General features: G+C 36.1%; 1 protein-coding gene and 1 long non-coding RNA gene across 2 annotated transcripts; one reads left to right on the forward strand and one right to left on the reverse strand.

Moving 5' to 3' along the window:
- Positions 1–2,583: 2,583 nt before the first annotated feature.
- On the reverse strand, positions 2,584–9,130 carry LOC134314314 (uncharacterized). The gene is made up of 3 exons (XR_010012365.1): positions 9,104–9,130; positions 2,924–3,096; positions 2,584–2,816 (listed from the first exon to the last, which is right to left on the reverse strand). It is a non-coding gene; the product is annotated as an uncharacterized LOC134314314 (long non-coding RNA).
- Positions 9,131–12,220: 3,090 nt separating this feature from the next.
- osr1 (odd-skipped related transcription factor 1) lies at positions 12,221–15,627 on the forward strand. Its single transcript, XM_062994891.1, has 3 exons — positions 12,221–12,301; positions 13,592–14,249; positions 14,379–15,627. Exons 2-3 carry the CDS (start codon positions 13,639–13,641, stop codon positions 14,509–14,511), a joined length of 744 nt encoding a protein of 247 aa, XP_062850961.1. The 5' UTR covers positions 12,221–12,301; positions 13,592–13,638; the 3' UTR covers positions 14,512–15,627.
- Positions 15,628–22,360: the final 6,733 nt, after the last annotated feature.

Raw genomic sequence — 22,360 nt, forward strand, 5'->3', positions numbered from 1 at the left:
ATGATTGGCTATGTCTAATGTGGGGGGTGATGTATAAAAATACATTACATACTTCCAAATTTGTCGCAAAATTTTTTTAACATGACAAAGTGAAGCCAATAAATAATGAACTCCAGTGACCTGCACAAAGCCCAAACCTCAACTCAAATAAACACCTACAAGATGAACTGGAATGTCGATTGCGAGCCAGGACTTCTTGTCTAACATCAGTACCTGATCTTAAAAATTTCCACGAATACACTCCAAAATGGAAGGCGAAGGCATATTGAAGTTTAGTTATGTGTGTTTGCTCTGCACATACCACTGACATGCTTATTTTTAATGTTATAAGTATTTTGCCAAAATTCCACCTCATGCACCTTTAGGGCAACATTTGGTTCTAACAAATGGCTAAAAATCCAATCCAACAATTTTGTTTCATTTAGTTCAGTTTACATTTGCCTTCTTGAGTCTTACACACACGTGCACACACACGCATGCAAAGCACACGCTCTACACTCAAAAATATATGACTGCTGTCCTGCCATTTATTATGAAAGGTTAATAGGTGAATTTGTACACAAAACACACACACACACAGCTGTACCCTGAGCCATACACACACACACACACACACACAAGCAAACTGGGCCCTACGCCCTTGCTGGCTAATATACGAGCACAAGCGATTGCTTTTATTATGAAGGAAATACATGGGTAAATTTGTGGACTCTTAAGTGCCGCTGTGATCGCTGTTCAGCCATGCAATTGAAAGTGACACTTTGGAAGGATGAAACGATGAACAACTGTGAGGGAGGGAAAACAAGAGCTCAGTTAAAATGAGACAGAGGTTTGGGGAGGATTTGGTTACCACGGGAAAGCTAAACAGTTTTGTGTGTACACAAAGTGTTCTGGTTTTCATGAGTTTTACCAAAAACATTCTTAAAGCATTACATTTTGGAAAGATGCTTTATCTTCAGACACAATGTGTTTTGCCACTGTTGACCTGAAGGTGTCCATTGTTAACCATTACAAGCAAACTCAGGACTAGATGTACAGTCTGCTAAGCCTGTTAACTGTGCCCTTCTTGGGATGGATTTTTAAAAATCTGCTGTGAAATTATGTAAATAATCAACTGTTGTTAGCAGATCTCAACCCAGGTAAACATCTCTGAAATGTGTTAGCATCTCCACTACCATCATCAAAAAAGGGAAGATATTTTCTTTTCCATACAGTTCCAGCAAACAGCAAACAGGAAATCTATTATTAAAATCGTGACAATGCAACTGATAACCCTGGCCAGGAGTTTAGCACCTAATTGGTCGTACAATTTGGGTGGTTAGGACTTGATGTCTTGTTAATGCATTATCACTACCCTTAGGTGGGATGAAGGGGTCTTTTGACTTCCCATTGGTGGACATCCCAACCCAATTTTAATGATCATATCTAAAATAAAAGGTTCCTTTTTATGCACTTTTCCCTTTTTTTCTTCTTCTTATTTACTGCTGCTGACCACCATTTCTGACTGAGGAGGGCCGTGACTAACACACACACACTCCAACAAGTATTCAACTGTTTCTTTTCACCTGCACAAGGTGGACTCCTATGGAGAGCTATATCACGCAAAGAAAGTCAAACATCAATCTCCATTGTTCCACGTCTCTGTACAGGTGCCATTGATCAGCCAGCATAGCTCGTAATTACAGCAGTCATAAGGAATCCCCTCTGACATTCCCACCATCTCGCGAGCCAGTCATTATTATTATAGGTGCCCAACCTGCTGGTAGCAGAGCTGAGATTTAAACTTGTGGGTTCGAGATGTCAGCACTGGTGTCCTAACCTGTTTTACTGCTGCACCACCTAAGAAAATAAAATGAAATGAAAGATTTTTGAAGTAATAACTTCTTTATCTGTCCCGATGGGATTTTTTTCTTTCACTGACTGTAATTCGTCTGGTGTTCTGTACAATGCATTGACCTCCATCTACACCCAGTAATCAGTGAAAAGGCCCCATTGTTAGTTAATAGAGTTCCAATAATAAACACTACATTATTTCATATTAGCGTACAAAATGTAAGAGATGTTTAATAGTTTTTATCAATGGAAAATCTTTCCAACTCTTTTTTTATATATATTTGTATACTGCAGAATTAATATATAAAACTTTACTTTTGTGTACTTTATTGTACATTTTAATTCAGTGTTTGAATGCTCCTTTTCACCGTCAATGTAGTTTTTAAATATGTACATACATGCTTGTTTGGTTCGTGTTTCTCAGAAGAAGATTAATAATGCGTGCGAATATAAAGTGTATTTTTATGCGGGGAAAATATTAAATGTTAAATAAAGCAAAAGTGGTTAAAAACATGTTTCCCTCCTCTCTAAATGTGGTTTAAATAAATATAATTAACTTTCATATCCTGGTTAGTGCTCCTTCTACAGGTTAGAAATGGTATTTGGTTGCAGCATAGCTCTGACCAAATTCATAAAGAAATCTTTTAAACAATTGCAATTATTCAGGTGAGCTATCATTGTTTTATATAAAACACCCATGTAATGTAACCTTCATTCATTAATTCATTTATTACTGCTTTATCCTGGTCGGGGTCACAATTTATTGGACAAAAGGCAGAAAACACCCCAGAGAGGTCGCCAGTCCAACACAGGGCAGACACACACACATACATACACACATGATGAAGAAGATGCAACATTTTTATGGGTTTTTCTACAGTCTGACATGAAGAACAGATACCACGCCCATCTGCATGTCTGCACACTTGCATGTGTTTTAGCCTCAGAGAGTCAAACTCTAATAAAAGGGTAAACATGCTGGTCTACAGGGATCCAAACAACAGTTATGAATTACATTCAGTGATTTATGAACATTTATTATATTTTATTTCAAGTTAATGTGAAGAAAGAACAAGACATGGCCGCTCACGCTCAAGCCTGTGGTTTACAGCATGATTTCTCTTTTCACTTCAGAAATGTAAATGATGTCCTGCCACTGTTTTTTATTATACACAGCTTGAAGAGACTGTGCGGCTTCCGCGGTTGATTAATTCCCTGAGGTCAGCGCACTCCAGCCCTCAGTATGGCCGTATGGATTTTCTCCTATGATCAACAAAGCAATTTTGAGTGCTAGCTGTATGCCTCCTCTCGCCCTCTACTTTTTAAATTACATTTAAATAAACTATTCTTCAGTTTTTGCTTCCTGCTTGTTTTGTGTACCATTAGCCCCATCTCTACACAAAACTAAAGGAAAGGTTAACAAACACAAGCAAGAAAGACTGTAAGAAAAACACTTTTGCACTTACTGAATGCAAACTGCTAGTTTTAGAAGCAAACAAATCTGTCAGCTACTAGTACAAATGAGTTCAGTGCTGCAGACTAGGTCATGTAGTGCATTAGCCAAAATAGATTTGATGTCTTGGTTTGGACTGGAGCTATGAGAAGAATGTTGTTAATAAATAATTAAAGCTTATAACTACCTAGCGTCAGGTATGATGAAAAAGCCCCCTAATCCTCACTCTAATATGTGCTCTGATCTTTCAAAATATATGGTCAAAAGATCACATAGTAAATTGTTTTCAAATGTCTAGATTGTTTTTAATGTTATATTGGAATGTTTCATGCACAGATTGTGTTTATTGGGTGATGAAATAAAATTTTCCTCTAATATGACCTTTTGCTCTAATAGGTACTTTTGCTTTATTTGTGCTTCCTTCAATGATTTGTGAGGAAGCAGCTCCATATCATAAGACTTCCAACTTCATGCTTCATTGGTGTTCTTGGGATCAAATGCATACACAAGCCTTCTTTCTTCAAACATGGGCAGCTGAATTATTTTTTCAGCTGAGTTTTTTGTTTATAGCTAAAATGTTATGCTGGTCTAAATGCTTATGTGCAAATGTTGGTTGCGCTAACATCTTTTATTAGCAAAGTTTTGTGTGGCATATAACAAGTGATATGACCGCAGTAAAGTTCATTGTTTTTTGTTCACCATCTTTCTGTTGTTCACTATGTTTCTGTTGTTTCTGCTTTTTCAGGTCATCCTGCAACTCTTATGAAATGACTTGTGGCTTCTCTCTCTTTCTTTCTTTACTTTCTACTGGTTGGGAGGCAATTGCTTGTAGTTTCATAAACTCGTTAAAGGTGTTTAATGATGTTTAAGGTGTTTGCTACAGCTTTAAAGCTTTTTCTGTTTAGTTGTTGCCTAATGGTTTTGTCCCTAAGAATTTTACCATAATTACTCCATGATCACAACTAATAATTATAGATTTTTTTTACTTGATCTTTGATGGTCACCAGAACATTTTGCGGCATTATTATGAACATTTAACCTTCACTTGCGTACTTGTTCATAAAACAAATGTAAGACGATGCAGAATAAGAATTATCTATCTGTTTTTTTTCTATCAAACATTGGAGCCATTAGTATTTTCATTTGAACTTTTATACATTCAATCCCAGCAAAAAAATAAATCACAGTGGATTTGTTTCCACTAGGTGGCGCATTTTGAGCATTTTTAAACCAACAGGCGCATACACTACACCACCGCATACAGTGATTTAGTCCTACAAGAAATGCACCTACAAAACTGAACTGTCACCTTTTTACTAACACAACAGGACAATTTGCAAACCACCTACACCCATATCAGCACAGACACATTTACCAGCCACATAAACACACATGTTTACACGACAAAGTCTTGTTTTAAAAGCGCAGCAGAAATTAAATAACTAAATGATGGAAATTTAAAACGCATGGAACATCACATTTAGATCTGAAATGCTGAAATAAAATCTAACAGAATGTGAACCTGCAGAAGTGCATATTATACATGTCATGCATTTCTTCTTTAAATTACCCGCACATGTACCATAACGCGTGTGGTGCCGAACTTAGAAGTTCAACTTCGACATGCTTTATGGTGTAACCCAACCCTGAACGCATGACAAATTGAATAACAGAGTTTTCTCCATTTTCTCTTTTGGAGAACTGAAATTAGGCTCCTACCCCCCTCTCTTAAGTTCAAAGTGACAGTTGTATATTTGGCTTAATGAGCGCAAGGCGAGCTTTGATTTGTGTGCGCGTCTCGCACAGAAGCTCCGGCTTTCAAAAAGAAACTTCACACATTGAGCTAGTGCAGGGTGCAGGGGGGTGTTAATCTCATTTGGGTTTCCACAACTTTAGCTTAAATGAAAAGTCAGGATTAAAGTTGATGCACAACATGATTGACAATGATAATAATAATAATAATAATAATAATAACAATAAGAAGAAGAAGAAGAAGAAGAAGAAGAAAAAAAAAAAAAGTAGTAGAATGATGCTGATGATTATTGTGATTAATGATAATAATAAGTTACATAATATTTTTATTAGTAATTTTGTTACAAATTTTTATTAATAATCGTTTTTCTTAATTTTTAGACTGCGTTTTTTGTAGGCTGTAATTAATGTTTTTTATTGGTTTTAGTTTTATTTTAGCATGCTCTGTATTTTATTTTATTAGAACAACCTGCCTCCCACAACAGATGAATAATTTCCTTGATAAAGATACAATAAAATAATATAACCATCTTAAAACAAAATCATATTTTACATTTATACATTTTGTTTACAGTTTCTATTTAAATTATGTTGATTTATTGCATGCTTGCTCTATACCGCCTCGTATTTATTGATATATTCAAACATTTTTATTTTTAAAATTATGCCTTTTTGATTCCGCATGTTCAGTATTCAACCATAGCCCATAATAATAATAATAATAATAATAATAATAATAATATAATAATAATAATAATAATAATAATAATAATAATAAAACGATTGTATGATGGCGGTTGTATTCACGTGTAACTTAATTAAATAATAGATTAACATAAAGTTACCTACTAAATGCATCCCTAATACTACTAATAATATTAATCCGCATCATTATCTTAAACATTATTATCATCAATACAGAGCGATAGCTGATGCATTGGTGCAAACTTTCTCTGCTATGCACAGTCCCATCAAGGAGGATGAGGAAAATTGCATGTAAAACAGTGTTTTACAACTATGTGTGTGAGTGCGTGTGTGTGTGGTGGGTTTGGCCATAATGACGCGGGAGGGTTTGGTTAACATAAAGAGGCGGTGTGGCTTTTTGGGACCGCAGTACAGAGAGAGAAAGAGAAGCAGTAAAGGAGAAAGTTTAATACTGCACTAACAGCAGTGTGGAGCGGCTGCGCGCTGGCTGAGTGTGTGCGTTGTGTTGTGTGTGTGCGTGCGCGGTGTGTTCAGTATTCAGTGTGTGTTTGGTGTGTATGAACTTGTTTAATACTGCATGTTTTGCGTTGGAAGACTTTTCGCTTTGCTGCAAACCTACCCGGATCGTCCTGTCGCATCAATAGCGGGTAAATATTTATTAAATATTAGTTATTGATTTGAATATTTTGGGTGCATTGAAGTTACATCTTGTCTGGTCTCTCAGCACGGGGGGTCTTTACATAATGTGTGTTTAATTGTATGCAGTATATGATCGATTATTCAGTCTAATGAAAAAAGGCAAATCAAGCGCGAATTGCAACGTCCAAAACTTTTCTGAAACTTTTGCGAAAGTTTGTGGTCCTCAAGCCCAAGTGTTTAAAAGGTTGTTTGCATTTCTAAACACTTGTCTGTTTTAATATATAAGGATGCATAATGCAATTATAACAATCAGGATACTCCAGGCATTTTTGTTGTTTCTGCGTGTGCAGTAATTTGCTTTTTAAGTTAATTTACAGTGTTTTCATGTGCACTGTCACTTCAATCCACTTGCAAGCATGTTTTATGAACATCAGTTTGGTCTGATCTGATTTGATTAATTTAAGTAAATATATTTGCAAAGGCAGATGAAACAGCAACAACTGTGATAATAATACAAAACAGACAATATAGTAAAGATTTAAAAAGTCTTATATTATTTATATATTTATATTATGAATAATGCATATTTTTCGTTTAAAACTAAATAGCACATTACTTCAACCCAACAAATAACCCTTATTTATGTGACTGGGTGATTGATCTGAATATAATCTAATTCCGTTCATTCGTCAAGAGTAATTTAATAAAATAAAACATTTCGTTTGTTTTATTAATACAAACGCTTTTAACATAAAGTTACATCGTTAATAATTTGTATTGTGTATTTTTTCTCGTGTATGTTGCATTTTCGTTTAAAGCAAACCCTCAGTTATTGTTAAAACTCGTTTAATTAATTCGATATAATTTCTGACATTGCGATTTTAATGGGCTAATTCTTGCGATCAACATCTCCATCCCTGTCAAATATACATTATATCATTAATAGAGTCAATATTTACATTCTTCTAAGAGATCCATGATCGTGGACTCGGTCCAAGTTAAACAACCTGCACTATATCACGATCCCTATGTCTTTGATAATGTAATACTTTAGGTTTGTGTAAAATGTCCTAAATACGAATCCTACAGTAAATATATTTCAGCAACACTTTTATATAACGTCTTGATGGGGAAAGGGAAAAGGGTATTTAATAAGTGTTTGGTTTTTAAAATACACAATTGGACATTAAGGACCACTTAACTGTACATTGGTAAAACAGAATTTTATTTTTGTTTTAGTTTTAATGTTGTTTGATGTTTTCTAGTATATTTTTTGGTTCCTTAATACAATTTAATGCATCCTTATTTTGGTGCAATCAGATAAAATTGGGGATAATATCCAACCACTTAGAGCATACACAAAATTAATAATAATAGTAATAATTTTTTCTTCTTCAATTCTTCGCTCGTTGCATTAACAAAATTATAAAACACATCTATCACTGGGAGAAGAAACGAAATACGATTATGAGTTATATGTAAAGTAAGAAAATTTTCAGTTATTATAATACATTTTAGCATCAATTTATTATTACTTATTACTACTTTTATGACAAATAATTTTAATCAATAAAACTTAATAAATAACTTAATAGAGATCATTTGTACACTAAATGTTTCGCAGTGCAGGTGCATTTTTGTTTACCCTCAATGTGATCCAGCTTTGCACCTTAAATGCCTACAGGTAGACAGTATGTGAAACAAGCTCTTAAAATAATTACCTTAAACTTAACTGACATTTACTAGTTTTTTGTATATTGTTTAAACATAACTTTTGTTTAAATGAAAGCTTTGATTGTGCTGATGTAATTTTTTTTAATGTTGAAATTATATACTCATTCAAATTAGGTACATTCTAGATGATTGTTTTCACAGTCACATTTTTGGAGAACAAATAGAAGTTTTATTTATATATTGTGACATTTTTTTAATTGTATTGTTTAACCTGTTCACTGCGTTATGTTATAATATATTGTATTATTTTATATTACACTATATTATATTGTGAAGTACAGCCAATATTTATTCGTAAATAAAAACTTTCAGTAAAATACAAAATAAGGTCACATCAACAAGAAAAAAATACTCAAGATAAAAAAGTAAGGCACAATAATAAGTCATTCATAATTGACCAGTTATTTGTGAAACTCTTGACAGTTCACTGAAGTCACCATCACGATTAAAGTATAATAATTGTGATTAGGCGAATATGTTAACAACTGTGACATGACCAAGCAACATCGAAAAGCATTAGCTTAAACTTAATTAATCTAAATAGCCTATGTAGACCATATCAGTTGGCTTTATGGTACATTCGTGGCCTTAAGTCTGCTTATTATTTGCATGGATGTGGACTGTGTGGATGAAATACTTTTTTCTATTTTGTAGATAATGTAATGTACATTAAGGGGTTCAAAAAAAGTCTCATTATTAAAAATTTAACCTAAAGTCACAGTGTTACATACTCGCAACCTGTAAGCTATGTTGCACGGAACACTGTGATCCTACCTGTTTATTCCTGAAAGTGTATTAGCATGTAATTAGCCTATTTTGAAATCCCTCCTTTAATTAATAATTCAATCTCAAAATATTGAATAATTTTGTTAAAATGTAATCTTCACTAAAACTTCAATCGATTACAAACTAAAAAATGAACAAAAGCTCGTTTTATGTGACATATTTTTTTGATTTAACTCATTTATAACGGATTCTCAGACTTACCTCAGAACGTCCTCAGCTCGTGCTCTCTCTCACACAGGCGCGCGCATCACATTTCGCGCCCTTTATCTTAACAGGTTCAAAACTTCATACTAACGTACTAATTAGTACACGTACAAAATAAACTGCATTAAGAGTACAGTGGATACTACTGAGTGTACTACATAGGGTGGAAGGTGAAAGTAGTATGCTACTATAGGAGTGTAATTACTAGTCTGCTGAAGTGTGCGATGTTATTAACTATTAGCCTGCTATTAGCATTTGATGAGTAAAATAATTACCAGTTACTTTATAAATATTTAATACACACATCAGTAATTAATGTTTTATAAAGAGATTTTGAGCCTTATGATCAAATATGAACGGAATGGAGGCAGAAATAGTTTTAGTTCTACTCAGATATAAATAGAAGTCTTTTAATAGACTATTAACGATTTTTTCCCTCTTTTTAAGAGCTTTTTTGGAGAAACTTCCCTATTTACAGCAAACACTAAACATGTTCATATGAAGCTTAAATTAAGATGGTAATTTATTCCATACAAGTACCAGCTTATTTAAACAACAGGCTTTTTTATTTTTATATTTATAGTTATGAGCTTTAACAGTCAGTCTTTTTAATAGTCATATAAATCTGAACCAATTTTTCAAATATATAATTTAAACTTTTCAATGAGATTAACAGTAGGACACGTTGTACTCTCTCAGCAATAAATATTTATTTTATTTTTTACACTGATAAATTGTTTTATACCTTTAAAACAACTCTTGTAAGATCTGCTCAAAATCTAAACAAAATTTTTTTTATTTAAAAACATATAATGATGAGCATATAGGAATGGTTTAGTTGAACTAGATTCATTAAGACAGATAATAACTAGTCAGTTTACCTCAAACACCTGATATTTTACACACTTGAAGCCTGAAATTAGAGGTTAATTCCTTCAATACACATTCAATTGAACACCTTCACTTTTTCTGATGTGTTCAAGCCATGATGGGTCATCGTTCACACTCTTTTCTCCCAAACACTCGAGCATTGTTGACCTTTTGGCTCCAAATGTTCACCACAATCCGCTTTTAGAGGTGATGAGTCTTAAGGGATTTATTGAAGGCTACAAAGATAGTGAGAGAATTTTCTGAAAAAGTTGAATTAGCAAGGGTCACACAGGGTCAGCCAAGAGGGTATGCATCCCAAAAGAACACTACAAAGTACTAAATGTTCAACAGTTAAATATTTGGCAATTTACTTATTTTATTAGTTCACTGTCATAATAGAAAAATGCTTTTACACACTAACAGTACAGAGTGACCTATGTGGAGTCATTTGTCTAATATGGATTTGTCTTATTCTGTTTTATTTCTTAGGGTAGTATGTTTCGCAGTTCACTTATATGGTGGACTTTATGTCCCATTAAAATCCATTTAAAATGTATTGTTATATGTTCTATGTATGATAGAAGTGCTACATTAAGTATGCAGTAATGGAATATTATTGAAACCTGTGTAATATATGCTAATTGTGTGATTTATCTTCTGACCGCATATGTAAGAGTACTACTTAGGGGGTTGCTATAAAGATTGATAAAGTCTGGATATAAAGACTTCGTGTCCAGTTTAGAGCACTGTATGTCAAATAGGAAAACTTTTATGTCAAGCACTACCCTAAAGTACAGGTGCAAGAGGCAAATAGATACCTTAAAACTTTCCATATATAGTATGGTGTACACAATTGTGGTCTGTACACCATATAAAGTGCACTATAGAGTAAGTCCATAATTTTAGTCTTTATCACCCATTACTTTTAGCTCAACCTAATATCTTCAATATCACAATACACTGCATGTTATTAAATAATGATTTGTACCATGCAGTGTGCAGTATGTCAGTTTCGGATTAGCCTCTGATACTCTTTCATCACTTTACCTAAGTTTAATGTTTAGGGCAGGAACTGTGACCCTGACACTGATTCCTACTGGCATTATGTGACATGGCCTTATACAAATCTGACTAATTAGCATGTGAAATCCCCATAATACCTTACTACTAAAGACTCTTGAAAGCTAGGTGGAGTGAACATGGAGCCTGTGTGTAGAATGTTGTGATTTAATCATGGTTAACTCGTCCTTTTCCGTTCAGAGTCTCACCTCATTGTTGGTTAAGGCGTTCATTCTAAAGGCTTAAGGGTGCTTGGGTGAAGCTTCTGCTAACTTGAAAAGGTTAAAAGGTACAAGTCTGGTGCTGATCTCCTCTAATGACCTGGCAAGTAAAAGTCAATTACTTCTGCCTGGTGATCAGAGTGCCCCAAATCCCTGGGGGTGCTTTGAGCTTTAGGGAGTCTAATTAGAGCTATTTCACTCCATATTTCGCCCTAGAATCAATGTGGCAAGCATCATTTAATATTTTGACTTTACTTCTTCTTCAGGCTGTAAAAAAGAAAAAAACAACAACTTGTAATTATTTTACAGGCTCTAAAAACAACCTGTTTATCTGATAGTAATCAAAGTATTTTGTTGCATTTTTAAATACATATTATTTTTGGTACATATTCGTTTTGTAAGCCAGACTTTGTCATCCAACATCAGCACCTGACCTGGCAGATGTACTTTTGACTAATGGGCACAGATTTAAACAGACTAACTTTAAAGATGATTTTTGAGTGGAGAACCATTCTTTTTGCTTCAGTGACACTAACATGGTAATAACATGGTAGTGTGTGTTGTTCTAATTTTCCAGGTGCAACAGTGTTGGGATTTATAAATCCTCTTTATACTGGCCACTTTATCAGGAACACACCTGATTGGCACTGGTTAAATGTGTACAGTAAGAGACTAGAGCTATTTTCTTATTTTTATGCACGATGTGTGCTATTCTCTCCCAGCATAGAGCACTGGAGAATTGGAGAGATGAAGCTGAAAGGCCGACTGGCAGATATAAACAATGCATTAATTAATTTATGAATAACTACTTTTGTTTTAAATAAAGTATTTTCGTTTTTTGCTTTAAAAAGTTCACAGAAGGTTGAATTTCATGTGATAGGTTAGAAATGAAGAAAAGAGCAAATGATCATAGCAATACAGTAAACAAGTTCGAGTCGGTATTTGTGTGTGTGAGTGTGTGTCTATCACAGAGCTGTAGTGAAACAAAGAAGTGTTATTGTGCTTTGTGTCTGTGTCTATCTGGCAGATTAAACACTCAGTACAGGTATGTCACTCCTCTCAGCCGTCTTTCCCCATCTGTCAGCTTCAACGCCCCAGGCGTATTTTATACAAAATATCTTCACCAAAACACACACACACACGCACACACACACACACACACTGTTTGTCTGGCAGCTTTGTCGCACACAAACACACACAGGTTTTGGCAGTATAACCTTGTCAGACACAAGTTTTTTTGCTCAACAAGTTTTGAGGTAGACTGGTGTGTGTGTGTGTATGTGTGTGTGTCTGTTGTACAGGCCAGATCTTGACGTTAGGTCAAACAACTTGGAAGACCAACATGTTTGCAATTGCTAAGTGAATCTACAGTTAGCTAGCTAGTTAAAAACAACAAACATGTCTCTAAGGTCAATGTTGGCTCTTGCCAAATACTTATTCAGTACCAGTATCTGTGGTAATGGTTAAAAAACATTCCTGATAAGTTATCAAATGTAGTTTATTGACTATAAAAGTATGTGTTTTGTGTTATAATTCTTTTTAATGTGCTAATTCCCAGTACTGACTTTTACTGTGTCTTTATGTAGTATGGGCATACAACCTAGACAGGGCCACTAATTAATCTATAATGCTTTCAAACATTATTCCAGCAGAAGTTCACTGCTTTTACACATGTCCACGGGGATTCATGAGAACATAGCAATCTGTTGTGTGGCTACTATTTCGGCAAGCTATTTAAAGTAAATTAGCATGTGGTTTGGGACCTAACCCATGGGTTTTCCAAGTAATGGCTGCCTGATTGAGCAACATTGTGCTTTGACACTTTATTTACTTTAAAAGTTCACATATTTAACACATTTCCATAGTGACCCAATCAGTCCAATAAAGTTTCCTGATAATATATGCCTGATTTATTATATTTTGACATTACATTTACATTTTCAGCATTTAGCAGACGCTTTTATCCAAAGTGACTTACAGTACTGTGACACTATACAGTCTAAGCAATTGAGGGTCAGAGGCCTTGCTCAAGGGCCTAGGCTACAGTTGCCCTATATATTATTTACCTCAGTGCTTTTACTTATTTCTATGTAAAACTTTGGAATAAACTACTGTTCGAAGTAAATTGTTTTGTTGGCCGGTAAATGTTTCAAATGCCTGTTTAACTAACAATGATATATAACACTGAATTTAGTATATGTAGGGACATTTGCTAGCTTTTTTACATTTCCACAATGACTATTGGGAGCCCAAATTGCAAACGTTTTTGGCTTGTGTATGTGTAAAAAATTGTCAAGAAAATCAGCAACTAGACATTTATTTATCTGTTTTTCAGGACACATACCCTTCTGACTATCCACACGATTCACCAATATAGGAATCATGGGTAGTAAAACGCTTCCTGCTCCTGTACCTCTACATCCATCCCTCCAGCTGGCCAACTATTCCCTTCTGCAATCATCTAATGGCTTCCATCTTCCTACCGATCAAATGCCTGGCATCTACAGCTTCAGTGCTCTTCACGCCGTCCACCTGCACCACTGGACGCTGGGATATCCTCCATTTTTGCCACGCTGCACCATCTCTCGTTTCCCTCTTCCTTCCATCCCGCTCCTCCCTCACCTTGTGCATCCGGGCAAGCAGGAAACCAAAAGTAAGCCACGGTTCGATTTTGCCAACTTGGCTGCTGCTGCAACTCAGGAGGAGCCCATTAAGGCAGAGGATCTGACTGTTGCAAGTGGAGGCCATACGAATGCAGCCTCACTGGGTTGTCTTTTGGATGTGGCCAAGCTGGCTTCTCCTGAGAGGAAGCCCAGTCGAGGGCGACTGCCATCCAAGACCAAGAAGGAGTTTGTGTGTAAGTTTTGTGGCCGGCATTTCACCAAGTCATACAACCTGCTGATCCACGAGCGTACACACACAGATGAAAGGCCGTATACATGTGACATCTGCCACAAGGCCTTCAGGAGGCAGGATCATCTCAGAGACCACCGGTAAGATACACTCTGCTACTAAAACTCTATCCTTTTTTGTAATCATGAAGCCACAATGCATTTGAGTAAGCCAATATTTCCAGAGAGGATATTTCCACTGACATATTTCTTCCTTTCTTGCTTTTGCAGGTACATTCATTCCAAAGAGAAGCCGTTTAAGTGCCAGGAGTGCGGAAAAGGTTTCTGTCAGTCCAGGACTTTGGCTGTCCACAAAACATTACACATGCAAGTCAAAGAGCTCAAACCTGCCAAGATAAAGTGAGGTCACGCTGTATTAGCCAATGGGGACACTGGACAGCCAAAGACCCGAGTACAGCAGCCAATAGCAATAGCAGCAACATGACCAAAGAGCGAAAGGTGCAAAACAAAATGCTGTAAAAATATCGACTTACAGATCCAAGAGCTTACCAAATCTACAGACAATCTGAATAAGTGGACAGATATGGATTAAAAGCTAAGGTCAAGCTAATTGTCCAGAGATGTGAAGACAATAGCAAGAGCCAGTAGCAAAAGCCAAAGCCAAAAGAGACTTTTTCATTATGACCCAAGAGTGAAAGGTGCACGAGTGCCTTAAATGGATTGTTGATACTGCAAATAGGCAAGAAGTTTTATGACCAATGACTGCTCATGGAATGAACCTAGGATGTCAGCCAATAGAATTTCACTAAACAGATGACAGCAGTGAATAGGGTCAATGAGGTCAATGGACATCCTAACAGTCGAGAGCAACATCCAACTGGGTCACTGTTCACTGGTCATTGTATATCCAAATAGCTGATGTCGCCATCCAGTGGGGTTAAATGGAATTCCAACGACCCTGTGATATCAAATAGGGCCACTTAAGGTCCCTAGAGTCCCTGCAAAGATCTAGAGGACAGCAACTGACACTGATTATTTTAACAAAATAATGGTTTTGACCAAAAGGTGAAAGGATGCAAGACTGAATTATTATGAGACCAAAATGGATTTATGTATCGTTGAAGTTACAAAACAATGAACTTGTTCAATATTGGACAGACTTATATCCAAGTGACAATGTACTCTGACTTTTAATGCATAATTCTTCTGGACTTATGGATTTATGAATACATCTTGGAATGTTTTGTAGCATACCAGTGAATCAGATTCAGAGGACAGACTGAGAAAATGTGATCTGATTGATCTATCAGTTTTTCAAGGTTGATTGAATTTGGTTGATGAAGACCAATTGTAGATGCCAGCAAAGGCCTCTGAGACAATCATAAAAAAGTAAAAACCAAAGGTGTTCACTTGACTTGACAAAGCTACATTCCAAATTTGTAAATTTTTTTGTACAGATTTTTCTTTTGTATAATTATTTGGCACTTTAATCTGTTTATGGATTATTTACATATATCACTGGATTTCTAAACTTATTTTAATAAAATAGTCATTTTCTTAACAAACGTATTTGTGGATGTCTGTTTTTCCTTTTCCTTTCTAATGAATTTTATTAATGTCAATGACCCCCCCTCCCCCTTTCAGATCATTTTTTACACATCTGATTGAACATCTCAGTCACATCAGTGGCACCACAATACTGATAAAGGCAGATGATTCAATGACACTGTGTAGAAAGGGGGTCCAAGTTAAACCTTGTTTCTTCTTGTGATTTTATATACAGTATGTACAACATATCAAGTTTATAGTGGGGTTTTGTAAACTGTTGGGTCAAAAATATACAGCTAACACCCAGCATTTGGTTTTCAAATCAAATCAAATCAAGGTTTATTTGTCACATACATAGTCATACACAGTACAACTGGCAGTGAAATGCTTTAGTGACTGCTCAGCCACATTAGTTACAAAAACGTACAAATAGTCAAAATATATATTGTACAAAAAATATAGAAATGTTTTTAAAATGTAAAAATGTGCAAAATTAGAAAAACTACAAATAAAATTACAATTTTATTTTTTATTTTTAAGTTTTATTTTATTTTTTTATTTTTATGTCCTTTAACCCTTTTTACCTCAGTCAGCTACTTTTCATAGCCACCAAAACCTTCTGGTACAATTTTGTTTAGATCTCTGACCTACTCTACTTATCAGAACTGGTTTGGAGTTGAACTAAACTGGCCAGGTTTCAGGCACACACTTGACTTTTAAGTACAATTTAAATATTCTTAATAGGGATTAAGTCAGGATTTGGGAAGGCCATTCTGAAAGCTCACTTTTAGTCTGCTTTAGTCATTATAAAACCAGTTCTGGTGATTTGGCCCATTGTACTTTTTGAACAGTGTCCAAGATTCTACAATTTCTACAAGATCATTAGAGCATACAAAGACAGTGGAAGCTCAGTGGATAAGATACTAAACTAGTAACTGAAAGACTTCTGGTTTAAGGACTAGCAGTGTCAGTCTTTCACAATAGGGCACTCACGTAATCGTAAATGAATTGCATTTGGTCACAAATGTAACTTGCTTTAAATAATAATTTATTACCTTAATTACAGAGTACCATAATATACTGTATAAATATTTACAAATGTGCAGGTTGGAAACCTGAATGTTATACATTTTTTAGCGTTCAACACCTTGGCTGTGTTCCAAAGTACACAGGTACAACTGTTTTAAATAGTTGTCAGATTAGCAAACTACCAATGGTTTCGCAATGCAGATGCCAAATGTCAAACATACAGACAGTATTACACTACTGACCAGGAACTTTTAGTTTTAGCAACATAGCATTATGCCAAGTTAACTTAGTCAGAAGTGCTATTCTCCTGTAAGAGGGTAAAATGTAGCCATTGGACTGTGGGGAACAATTTGGTGCAAATCTGTTTATTCAGAATTCAAGAGGTTTCAATGTTCAGAGAGATTCCATCAAATTAATCAAGCTATAGATATGCCTGTAAAGAGTTTTTCATGTTCTCCCTATGTCTTTGTGGATTTCCCTCCAGGTACACCAGTTTCCACCTAACTCCCAAAAACATGCAGGGCTTTAAAGGTGTGGATATTAATGAGCATTGTTTTAAATGGGTGGTTAGCCTGTGTATATTAAAGTAATATTTTAAACACATACTATAAAGGTAAACCAGATAATAGACACATGCTCACTACAGACCAGTCCTGCTGTAGATCTCAGACTTGTGTATTCACACACATAAAAGGCTGTAGAAGTACACTCATTACCTAGCATGCTAGTGAAAACAAGCCATTCACACACACCTAGGAAAACACACACACACACACACACACACAAAGACCCACACACACCTCAACAACACACACACACAATGGCTGAACTTTGATGCTGTGCAGAGCGTCTGAGGACTTTCAGGAAGGCTGGATGTTAATTAGATTTAATTAAAACATGCAGCGTAGTAGCAGATATTTAAAACTGATTTGTATAGATTGGTGTGTGTGTCATGAAATGCTAAGCCATGTGATCTTTTATGTCCTACACACACACACACTCGTAAATCAAACACAATCACTGAATAATTCAAATGTAAAAATTACAAAAGACAAAAAGTTTCAATTGAACAAGAAGTCTGGAGAAGCTTTTCACTTTCCTTTGCTTCTCACAGTAAAAATTTTTTTTCTTCTTATTTTATAGTCAGTTTTCTCTTTAATACTTTTTATTAATTCATTCAAATGTTCAAAATGTCTTTAATAATTTTTGTTTTATTTTAATTATTATTTTTAATTTAATTTTATTCCTTTTTTATCAGGCATTTTATCCAGGTCAGTGTCATGGCTCATAGAGGGTTCGGTTCCGTTTGGAAACAGTGGGTGCAAGGCAAGTATACCCTGTGTGTGATGCCCAGCTGGTACCACTGCTGGGGTTTAAATCTGGATCTCAGTGATGGTGGCTGGAGTAATAAATCACTGCACCACTGGATTGTCTGTTATACCACACTTCATCCCGGTCAGGGTCACAGTGGGTCTGATCCACCAGCTAAAGGCAGGAAACACCCCAGAAAGGTTGTCCATCACAGGGAAGACACACACACACACTGAGGGCAATTTTTAGTTGCTCTAATTAACCTTACTGCATGTCTTTCAACTTGTAGGGGGAAACCGGAACACCTGGAAGAAACCCACGTAGACACAGGGAGAACATGCAAACTCCAAGCAAAAAAAGAACCTGACTACCCAGGCGGGAAATTGAACTCAGGCCCTTCTTGCTGTGAGGCAACAGTCATACACACTGTGCCACACTGTTATATATTTTTTATAAATAGGATAGATGCCCTTTCCAGGATGTTCCTGCCTTGTGCCCAGTGTTTCCTGGTTGAACTAGACTCACCACAATCCTGCTAAACAACTCTTTGTTTTACCCTACATGACCTGTGTCCGATGTAAAATACTCATCTTACAAACATGCATGAATTCATCATGTTTGCATTGTTTGGGTGGGTGGGGTCTGGGTCAGGATGCCCATAAATTCCTGTAGTTCTGACCAACATGGCCAGAAATCATTTGTGTGATATGCAGTAACAATCATAAGATCCTCAAGCACACCAGACAAATCTTTCACCTTGTCAAACTTTTAATGCACCCCTCACCCATGCTTAAACACACAGTCCTCACCCAGGCCTGAATACACACCCCTCACCCATGCTTAAACACACAAACACACCCCTCAGATGAGCTGCACTGGCGAACTGTGATCGAACCCGAATACACACAATTCACCCTCTACCGAATGTGGCTTTTCCTCTTCACACTTCAGCTACGTGATAATTAGGAAGTGATCAACTTAATGAGAACAAACATCAAAGCAAAAACACAAAAAAGTGAGACAACTGAGGACAAGCACAAAACACATCACACTCATGCTTGTATAACACTGAAAACATCCTGGTGCTTTATTCAGTCCATGATGTTGTGTATTCATACAAGGTTTCAAGGGCCTTTGTATAACCAGCTTCCATTTCCTGACCATGGAACTCAGTTCCAGTCAGAGTTCCACTGAGATCTAGTTCTTATTCTGAAAAGCTCATTGGCTTTAAGCTGCATATAATTGTGGCACTGATCCACAAATCTACAGCAAGCATTTATTTATTTTGCTCTAACAGTGATTATGGGTATTGTGACCATCCAGACCGAATTTCTTTCTTCAAACCTGGCAAAAGAAATTAGACTTTTGTTTACTTTTTCTAATGAGTGCAGACAAACTAGTCCTATTTAAATGGGCACAGAGAGGTTGCCAGCTATGGTTTATTAAATTGAGTAAAGAGAAATTAAAAGACCATGACACAAAATAATTGACATTATGGAACTTGTATTGTCGTTGAATGTAGATTTTTTCCCAGAAGAATACTTTAAAAGTACATTTTAATCATTCAGCAATCCTGCCAAACACACAGCTAAATAAATGATTTAAATTAATAATAAACTTTTAACTCTGGATGTCATACTTTTCCTCAGAGTGCTCAGAGGAAGTGAACAAAAACAATCCTGGAGATTTTTTTTCAAGCTGAACACTAACAAACTGAACACCAGTAACCAAAACAAACTGCTCTTTATTATTATTTCATTTTAATTACAAAAGTTTTATTTGTGTGAAATAAATTTTCCTTGTGGGTATCATGTCTGAATTTTAATTTTTTCCTATGTCGGCAGGGACGTTTGCTCATGTTTTGTCAGTTTTTGAACAACAGCTGTGTTTTCTTTGGGTGCGTAATTTCCAAAAAGGAGTTCGAGTGAGTGTGTGTGTGTGTGTGTGTGTGCATGACGCAAGCTGCCATGCCATGTGGTTTCAAATGTAAATGCTTTCTAGTCTCCCGCTAACATTCGTCATTCATAAAGAGAAAAAACAACAGACACCAACAAGACAAAAAAGAATGTTTTATAGTGAACCAAAATGTTAGGCTGACCCTCCAGAAATGTTCTCGGCAGTGCCTGTTCTGTAGCACTGGTACATGTGAGGGTGAGGGATCTATTAGATGTTGGGCTGATGGTAGATCCTCGTAGTTCATGTGTTAAATGCAGCAGATCCGATCAGCATAAAGACCCGGGTGACTTTGATAAGGACTAGATTGTTATGTCAGACAACTGGGTTGAAGTATCTCCCAAACAGCAAGTGGTGTTACAGGCGGCCATGGTGAACTGGACATTGGAGCAAAGGAAGAAGATGTGTTATTTAAATGTTTATTTACACAAGAAGTATTAATACATTAATTACTACTTAGAAAATGTGGATATGCTTAGGGCATTTTTGCCAGTAGTCATATTCCAAGAATACTGCTACAACAGAATGTTACTGGATGTGTACATGATAAGAAGTGGGTCAATTGCATTGTATGACCTCCAAAACACAGATATCGCATCCACAGAGCCTCTGTGTGAGACTCGGTAGGTGTGATCCTTCTCTGCAGACAAGATTAAACTTACACTCACAATCCAGTGAGGTATATCCTTTGAGGTATTTTATTAAGGGTTTTTCCACCACATATGTCATTAGGTTTGATGAATTCTGTTCCTATATGTTCTCCAAAATCACAAAGATGGTTGGGCAAGTGTGCATCGTTACCTGCAGAAAAGATGGAACCAGGATGAGATGTAGGACGATCCACCTCACTGCATCCAGAAATTGAAGGACCTCCTGGTAATGTCCTGCAAGAACCTTTCAGGTGTCTTGTGGAGTCCATGTGTATTGTATTAGTAACTACCACAGTACATAAAAAGCAAGAACTATTTATAAAAAATAAGCATTTTTTTTTGCTGTGGATGAAAGGCACCCTAAACAGGGTTCTAATTCATCACAAGATATCCCACATTTAGTTGGGTCCTTAAGCAAGGCCCTTAATCTCAACCGTTCTGATTAAAAACGGCTGCAAAATGCATTTAATGTTAATAAGATAAGAAAAGACGTTATTGATTTTTTTAAGGGAAATTAATATTCTGAAAATAAATAAAAAGGCCGCTAATTTTACCAGTTTCATGTCCATGGTTGCACTGGTTTGCATGAAGGGACAATAAATAGAAAAAAAAGGTGAGAAATAAGACAGTGATTTATATAAAAATGACAAAAAGAAATGAAGGAGCTGCTGTAACAGGCTGCTGCTCGAGAATTGTATATGTATGAATCAGCTGTTTTTCTAAGTGCGTTAGTAGCTCAGCAGATCAGGAATTACTGTAGTTTGTTGACCACTGCTCTCCGAGTTGTCTCGGCTGGGCTCCTGAACAAGACCCTTAACCCTTAATTGCTTGCACTGTATTTAATCACATCTATCTATCTATCTATCTATCTATCTATCTATCTATCTATCTATCTATCTATCTATCTATCTATCTATCTATCTATCTATCTATCTATCTATCTATCCATCCATCCATCCATCCATCCATCCATCCATCCATCCATCCATCCATCCATCCATCCATCCATCCATCCATCCATCCATCCATCACAATTAGAGTTGTAGGATCAAAAAGTTCTCAGTTTTATGTCATTTTGCAGTTCGCACCGCTCATGAAAACTACAAATCTTTTTAAATTCTTCTAATGTTACCTGCAGTGTGAGCATAGTTAAATATCTGTGGTTAATAAATCAGAGAAAATAAAAAGTGTTTCTTTGGAAATGCTGAAACATAAATTGTGTGTGTTTTGGCCGGGATTTCTATCACTGATTCAGAAATACCAAAAATTCATCACTGCACTGTTTCTACAGCTGGACCGGGTGGGTTAAAGTGTGTGTATGTGTGTATATGTTTGTGTGTGTGTGAATATCCTGTCCTGAAGTTCAGCTGCTCCATCAGCAGGGACTATGAGTGGGACTTGAATGAACAGTCGACTTCAAGATTATTGGCATAAGTCAGATCTTTTGCTCCAAAGTTCTATAAAGACATGGTTTAATGGTTTGGTTTGATCAGTTTGGGGTGGTCGAACTCCAGTGACCTGACCTCAACCCAACTAAACATGTTTGAGATGAACTGGAACATCAAGTGTGAGCCAGAGCTCTATGTCCCACATTGGTGCCTTACCTCACAAAGGCTGGTTTGACTGAATTGGCAGAAAGTCCAACAGACACACTCCAAAGTCTTGTGATAAACACACACACACACACACGAGCGTTGTAGCGTGACTCATTGGGTCTCAATGGGCCGGACTGATTGATATATTATTAGCGTTGAGCTAATA

Source organism: Trichomycterus rosablanca, chromosome 5 (assembly GCF_030014385.1).
Source record: "Trichomycterus rosablanca isolate fTriRos1 chromosome 5, fTriRos1.hap1, whole genome shotgun sequence".
Classification (NCBI taxonomy): Eukaryota; Metazoa; Chordata; class Actinopteri; order Siluriformes; family Trichomycteridae; genus Trichomycterus; species Trichomycterus rosablanca.